At 35.6% G+C, this 8,525-nt stretch overlaps 1 protein-coding gene across 1 annotated transcript in view; it reads left to right on the plus strand.

Annotated features, from left to right (window-relative positions):
* Positions 1-7,523, plus strand: part of stab1 (stabilin 1) — an 84,068-nt gene extending 76,545 nt beyond the window's left edge. The window contains exons 65-69 of the mRNA XM_083534340.1: positions 718-867; positions 3,321-3,428; positions 3,714-3,863; positions 6,177-6,284; positions 6,412-7,523. Coding sequence (XP_083390466.1) covers positions 718-867; positions 3,321-3,428; positions 3,714-3,863; positions 6,177-6,284; positions 6,412-6,474 — 579 coding nt within the window. The 3' untranslated portion in view covers positions 6,475-7,523. The remainder of the gene's footprint in view (positions 1-717; positions 868-3,320; positions 3,429-3,713; positions 3,864-6,176; positions 6,285-6,411) is intronic.
* Positions 7,524-8,525: the final 1,002 nt, after the last annotated feature.

Below are 8,525 nucleotides of genomic sequence, written 5' to 3' on the forward strand. Positions count from 1 at the left end.
GTATTTTTATGTTTAGGAATATGGTTTTACCCCTTATTTAAGCATACAGATCCCCTCAGTTTGTCTCGATTTTTTACATTTATGTACAAATCCACACACCGTACCATGTTTTTGTACTGTTGGTTATTAAGGAAATGATTTTTGCATCTCGGTTTCAAACACAGATTTGAATTGGGTGTTAAAATTGGACTAAACTGGCACGTGTAATGTCTGCTCTTTGTATCCAATAACATTATAAGACACATTCTTCAGATTGCTTTAGCTACTACTTATACGTTACCTCATGTAACCTCATGTAACATACAAAAACAAAGCATGTGCTATCTGATATAAGTCGGTTTAAGACTTTGATAGTCCATGTTTTTTTCTCTTAGAATTCTTTGAAACAATTTAATTTGCAATCAGGAATACTATGTACATAAAAATGTCTCAGTGCTACGCATTACATTCTGTCTATTTACATATCAAGCACTGGCCTGTCTCTATTCAAATACTCTCGAGACTGGATTATTTAAATATAGTCCATGAGTGCCAAAGCTGATAAGTAGTAGTTGTCAGTGATCAGAGTGAGTGTTGGGTTCATGCTGTAAGAGGTAGATAAAGTACATGAATATTTTTTAGTACAATAAACTTGTCACAATGCCATGATTTTTTATAATAATTATTTTCATCCCAAACCTGATGATGTATATGGTTTTTACTTTACAATATTTTCAGACTTTGTCATTCAGAGATATGGAATATCATGTATCCTTAAACAACACCCTACATTATTTTGACGATCTGAAACATAACACAGCAATCCCATCTCGGCTGGGTTATGATCTTAGAGTTATAATAGTAACCAACAATGAAACACAAACTGAGGTAAGTGCAAATGTATTGTTCTTTGTGTGGTTTGAAAACAGACAGTAATGACTAGAAATCATATTACCCAACTTGTATGTATGCACTTGCTTTTCTGTTATTAAGACACACATTACTACATTACTTTACTTTTGTTGTGTTTGGTGCCCAGGTATATTCTGAATTTCCTAAAGACAAAATGCATGTAATTTTGGTAGTTGTGTAAATTAACGCTGTTCAGGAAAATATAGTTTCACCAAAGTTTGAGAAGCTCCTACTGAGGTGCTCCAAAAAAAAAAAACCTTTTAAATCCAGTTCCTGTAATTATGCTTTTTATCCTTTTAGTGTTCATTGCCTGTTAATGGAATCCATTTAGATTTATACTACTGATCAGCATATACTGCTAGCCCACAAAGTCTGATTAAAAAAAATAGTTGATGCACTATATGCCTGGCAATGAAGCAAAAAATATGGCAAGAAGGAAAGTAATAATCGTCTTCTGCCATTTTATCAACACCGAGTGCTAATAGGTTCATAAAATCTAGAACATAGATATATCATCTTCATATTAGCAGTAAAATGAGTCATACTAAAGCCCTTTGTAAAAATTAAATGTTGTAATGTCACAGGATGCCACCTTCTCCACAAGTCAGTTAGTGGAATTTCTCCCCTGCTAACTCTGATCAACAATAAGTTCTGTTCTTTTGAAATGGAAGCATCCAAGTGCAACAAAGCAGTAGAGCAACAAACTCACAGAGTGCGGCTGCCATGTGCTGAAGCATGTAGTGCAGTACTATCCTCCTCTGTTGCATCACAAAGCTCCAACTGCCTCTAGTAGCAACCTGCTAGCCTGTTAGCCGACATAAAATGTTTTTTTATAGCTAAAAAAAGATGACAATGTGCAATGCCAAGCATCGGCTGAAGTGGTGTAAAGGAAGTTTGTTCTCTGTATTGATAAATCACGCCACACTATTTGGTAGTTTGATAGATGAATCTTAGTTTGGCAGATGCAAAAAACACTGCCTGCTGGAATGCATACTGCCAACAGCAAAGTTTGGTTGAAAAGGGATAATGCTGTGGGACATGCAGTTTTTCAGAGTTTGGCCTTTGGATCCTCTGTTACCACTACAGCATACAAATACATTTTAAACTTTTATATGGATACAACATTGTGGCTATTGTTGGGAAAGGTACTGTGCACCCCTGTGAACAAAGCTACATCGATAAAGACATTGAGAGCCGATGTGCTAAACTATTATCATTCATACTTAGAAGAACGAGACTTATTTGATTCAACATTTTCGTCAGTGCATAATCCTGTATGTATTTTGCTGTTTTGATGATTTAATAATAAAGATGTTGCCAGTTGACTTTATCATAAAGTCAAACCCAGAGAACACTGCACTCAGAAAGGGCACAAGTCATACACAAGTCTGATACTTAAAGTAAAAATCAGATGGACTTTGTTGAAATACCAGGAAATACCAGCTGTTTCTCAGTACCAAGAATGTAAGGAATTTGAAAGGAATGCTTTATCAGTATTCTCTTGTAGGAATGCTCACCCAGGATCACAAGTGGAAAAAGATATGTGGTCATTTCGAACATACCGTTCATTTACATTTAGTGCTAACAACATCAAGTTAAGCAAAAGTTACCATGGAAACCTCCTAGTGAAGAAAGCCAAAATGTGCATTTAAATTTGGCACTGCAGGTTTCAAATGAACAATTACTCAATGACAGTATAATACTGCTCTTTTATTCCAGAATATTGTTTTAACATGTGTATTATTAATTTGTTTATTTATCCATAGTAGCTGCTTTGTCCTGGTCAGGGTCACAGTGTATTGCAAGAAATTATGCAGATACAGGCCGGAAGCTTCACTAAAAGTTCATATCAAATAGAATAAAGAAAATGGGAAAAATTGGGTAAAACATTGGTGTGATCTTAAAGTATGACTTTGATAATGAAATGGGTGTTGGTGCCAGATGGGCAGATGGTTTAAGTATTTGAGAAACTGCTAATCTCTTGGGATTAAAATGGTCTCTAGAGTTTGCACAGAATGATGCAAAAAACAAACAACATTGAGCAACAGTTCTATGGGTGAAAATGTCTCTCATTAGAGCTCAGAGTCTTGGAGAGAGGGGGCGGGGGGCGGGGCTCCACATCTCTGTATTGCTAATTTCAGCATACAGACTGCTCGTCACGTGTAACTGCATAAATGAGCAAGTGTACAGGATTTCTAATTTAAAAATAAATAAAAAAATATATATATATTTTAAGTCTATTACATTTTTTGGTGGGTTTAGTGTTAATGAACATTTCTTTGTCCTACAAGATTCATATTTAATCTTCAGGGACCCATGCACATTGCTCATTGCAAGAAACTAGAGTTAGGATTAAGGATGAAACCCTGCCAACACGGACAATGCATACACTTTATGGTTATGGCTAAATTTAATTTTTTTCCCAACAGGATTCCTTACCAGTAAAATTGGTAAATGAACGGAAAATATTAATCTGGGATATTGCAGCTACTAACGGACTGATCCAAATCATTGAGGGACCTTTAAAAGCACCTACTGTGAGTGTTCAGTTAGTTTCTTTTAAAACATCTTTTCCACATTTTACTTGAACATACAGTATATTAAAATACTGCATAAGTAGTTAAGAGCTATTGGTCACTTGTACTTTACATATACTGTATAGTGGTTTAAATTTTTTTTTTAAAAGAATCAATGATGAAAAACTTCACTCACTTTTTTACAATATATTGATATATAAATCAATATTTTATAAACATTGTATACATACATACAAATGGTAATGTGATATTTATTTCATTGAGCTCAATTTATTTTTTCAACAGGTGCCACCTTCAGCTCCTGCCCACCAAAAGTCCAGCTCATCTACAATGACTGCCATTTTGATTGTTATTTTTATTGGAGGTGTTATTGCAGGTGTGGCATATTGTTTCCAGAAACATAAGAACAATGCCTTTCGCTTCCAGTACTTTAAGGCAAGTTTGCAATTTTTCTATAAAGTACATTTCAAATATATATATAAAAAAATAAACTATGAAGTAGTTTCCAGGGATGACAAAATGAATTATTGAATGAGTGTTTGTTGCATACAAATTTTAGGTTCATGAATTTTCTTGTGTGTGTGTGTGTGTGTGTGTGTGTGTGTGTGTGTGTGTGTGTGTGTGTGTGTGTGTGTGTGTGTGTGTATAAAAAACATGATCAAGGATGCAGGTTAATTTAAAACTACTGTACTTTGAACCATGCTTAAGTAGAAACCAAATACTTGGAAGTTTCTACCACATACTGGAGGTTCTATACTATGCTTTAATAAATGTGATTTCTGGTGTTCACACAATCATTTTGTGTGTTAAGTAGCAGAATTATATATTTATAGGCCAGGGATATCTAGTCTTTTCAGGAAGGAGTCGGTGTCAGTGCAAGTTTTCATTCCAAATAAACTGAAGCCTTGGTAAAAAGGTGGAGCTCTTGCTTGACTGGAACGAAAACCTGCATTCACACTAGCCTTTTGGGGTAATACTGGAAAACCCAGGGACATGCATTATGCACATCGACTACATTTAAATAACTTAAAAGCATTCAGACTGTCTGACGTGCCTGTTTACCAGATCGTATACAATATACAGTACCTCTACAAGTCACATTTTACATCTAAATCTCCATCCTATCATTTTAAACTAATGAAGTGCAGGTATTACAAAAGACATGAAAAGTTATTTTATAAGCTAGATAAACACTGCAGAGTACAGGTTCATTATTGTTCTGAACATTGCTTGAAATCAGCTGACACTTAAAATCAGATTAAAATGTACAAGTCTAAATACATTACATAGTCTATATTTTGCATAAAATAACTGGAACTGAAATAAGGAACAGAACTTAAGCTCTTTAGTGTTCCCCTGGTGGTCTAGTGTTTAGGATGCTGCGCTCTCACCGCTGCGGCCCGGGTTTGATCCCCGTCAGGGAACCAACCCCAGTCACTTTCAGTGCCGGTCCCAAGCCCGGATAAATAGGGAGGGTTGCGTTAGGAAGGGCATCCAGCGTAAAAACATGTGCCAAATCAAACGTGGAAGATCCGCTGTGGCGACCCCTAACGGGAGAAGCTAAAAGAAAGTTTACTTAAGCTCTTTAGTGTTCCATTCCAAAGTTCCGAAAATAAAAAGTGCCATCATTTATATTACAGCTTTACATTTTAAGTAGGATTGCCAATCAATTCAAATATTTAATTGTGATTAATCGCTTGATAGTCACAAGTTAACTAGTTAACTTAATCACACATTTTTATCTGTTTTAAATGTACCTTAAAAAAGTGTTTAATACTCTTATCAACATGGGCATGGACAAATATTGATGCTTTATGCAAATGTATGTTTATTATTAGTGAAACCAAACTCAACATAAAGCATTGAGACAAAATATTGTTGTAAAGGTTTTAAAGTAATTAAGGTGTTTTAAATCAGTGGTCCCCAACCCCAGGACGTAGACCGGCATTGGGTCAATTGGTACCGGGGGTCCACATCTGTCTATGACTCTTGATGCATGTCATGATGCCTCGGTCACATGTCTTACCTCCATCCACTGCCTTCTTAAAGGGGCTGCTCCGGCCTGTAAAACTTAATACATTACTGCTAAACTCAAACCCCCAAGCGAGCACAATGAACAAAAAACAACACAGTCCATTCCCGTTTATTATATTTCGAAAATACCAGTTTTTATGTCAGTCGTATAATTTTATTTTGTTGTATTTATCCGTCACACCTTAAAGGCCGGTCCGTGAAAATATTGTCTGACATTAAACTGGTCTGTGGTGCAAAAAAGTTTGGGGACCACTGTTTTAAATTACATAAATCATTAGGACATCACACGGAACTTTTGCTATGTTTCCACACGGACGATTTTCATTGACGGATGTGTGCACCATGGCCAATTTAGGTGATTGATTTGAGTTATTCTTTTTTTTTATTATTGTTGTCTTTTTATTTTTTATATCTGAGTGAAGAAAGGACATCGTAAATAAATGTTTCGCGTTAAAGGTTTTTATGATTTAACCTCATTTATATTTATTTATTTATTTAATAAAACAACAATCAGAAATGTGCGCTGCATTAATCTCGCATTAATACAATTTGTGCCGTTAAAATGAATTTGCGTAAATTCTTTATTAACGCATTCATTTTGACAGCGCTAATTTTAAGTCAATAACAAGGTTATATTTTTGGTGGTCAAGGTGGTCAAAAGTAGAACTCGATTGATTGTACCTCAACTGATTATTGTTCACTTGCTTTTAACAGAACGATGATGAAGACGGCACCTCCCCTAAGGCCAGTGGCAATAATGATATTGTGTCCATCCAGAACCCTTTATACAGTGGCTACAGGGCATTTGCTGAGCCATTTGGGGTATCTGCACACACATCTTTGCTTTGCTTTAACTATTTTACATACTAATATGACATCTGACTTTTTATAAAACATGAAGTTGATTACTGTTTAACCCCTCAAGTCTGCATTTCTCTCTTTGTTTTAGGAAGGAGAACAATGTGAATCACCGGCTTCAGTTGCAGCAAACACACCAACCCTCCAGGAATAGCACTGTGAAGTTTCATTCTTTAAAACCAATGTTTTATTCAAAATTCACTTCTTGCTAAAATATTGTCTGTTACATAAGCCTTAACGTTTCCTCTTCCTCTACATTGGTTAAAGCATCAGTCAGCAAAAACTTTCAGATTATAAATTGCATTTATTAGACTTGCTTATTAACCAACTTACATATATGGGAGAATACAATCCAAAAACAGAGCTGAGTAGTTAAGGGTCCAACATCGTTTCTCAGTCAACACTTTTTTCCATCGTCAGTTCTAAACCAGTTCTTATTTCTTATTGGTTTGAATCCAGAACAAAAATGCTGCAACTTCCTAATCAGTGAGTCAACAGCTTATGGCCTTATTTCATTGCCATAGAAAACAACTTGTGTAAATGATTTACATAATTGCTAATAACAGAAATGGTCATTTAAATGTTAGTGACTGTAATGAAACAACTCAAATTGCAACAATATCACATTATAACAAAGTGTTATCTGATTAAAATTTTTGCCAACAGTGATGTCTCTGTGATGTTGCCATTGGGAATGTGGCTCACATATACACTGATCAGGAATAACATTATGACCTGCCTAATGTTATGTTGGTTCCTCTTTTGCTGCCAAAACAGTCCTGACCTTTCGAGCATTAACAGCAGTAACTTCTTCAGCAGTTTGTGCTACAGTTGCCCGTCTGTTGGATCTGACCACACGGACCTGCATTTGCTCCCCACGTGCATTAATGACCCTGTCGCTGGTTCACTACTGTTTCTTCCTTGGACCACTTTTGGGAACATCCCACAAGAGCTGCAGTTTTGGAGATGCTTTAACCCAGTCATCTAGCCATTACAATTGGCTAGACAAAACATGTCAAACTTGCTCAAATCCTTACGCTTGCCCATTTTTTCTGCTTCCAACACATCAACTTTGAAACCAAAATTTTCACTTGCTGCCAAATAATATCCCACCCACATACAGGTGCCATGAGGAAGAGATAATTACTGTTATTCACTTCACTGGTCATAATTTTATAATGTTATGCCTGCTTGGCATATATGAATTTTGTGTATGTAGAGAGAGAGAGAGAGAGAGAGAGAGAGAGAGAGAGAGAGAGAGAGAGGGGTTAACTTCTGAGCTAATCCCACTGGTTTGATAGTGGTGCAGTTTCGGTTGCTCCTGATTGACAATGCTAATGACCACCATTTGGCCATGTGTTACTTCATAACATTGACAGATTGCAGTCTGGAAAACTTGGCCGATCCAAAATGTCACACTCCAGCTGTAATTTGAGAGAGTTAGCAGATTAGTTTGCCTGCTCTGTGCATTCATTAGCATGTGTTAGGGATACGGCTTTGGTTTAGACTTAAAATAAGATGTAGACAAAAATGAAAACAGACTCAGGCATACTTGGACTGCTGATGTAATTTACAGTGACATGTTTCCATCATAACTTATATACGAACTGTAATAAAAATAATAGCTAAGTTGTTAAAGCTAGCTACAAATTCACAGGGCTTCCAGTGAACAATGGTTAACAACCCTTAACTCCATGCCTCATTTAAAGTTTTTTATTAATAAAATGTACAAATGTCTCCTAAATGTCTTTTAAGCTAAAACACGCTCCATTACACCTGGTGATTTCAGATGTCCCGATTTTCAACATTATAACGGAACAAATAAATCAAATTAAAAATGCAAATGTAAAATCACTTAAGTTATAATTTAGGAAGATTTCAATCAAATCAGTGAAAACACTTTTTAACTTTTTAAACCCGTTTGAAACATATTTGAAAATAAAAAGCTTTTTAGTGCATTATATCTGTGCTACATGCCCTTCATGTTCACTGTTCTGTGTACACCCAAAAAGTTTTATTAGTGATCTGGAAAAAAAGCTGCTGTCCAGAATGAACATAAAAAGTACGATTCCATCAGAAAATCAATATCTAAGCAAATGGGGAGAGCAAACGTGAGAATAAAAAACAAAAAATAATATCTGAAAGCGAAAGCGTTTTCTTTAGTTATTCACAATCTTTTGCAAAGAAAAACATAGAAAGTAAAGT

Source organism: Silurus aristotelis, assembly GCF_946808225.1.
Source record: "Silurus aristotelis genome assembly, chromosome: 28".
NCBI lineage: Eukaryota > Metazoa > Chordata > Actinopteri > Siluriformes > Siluridae > Silurus > Silurus aristotelis.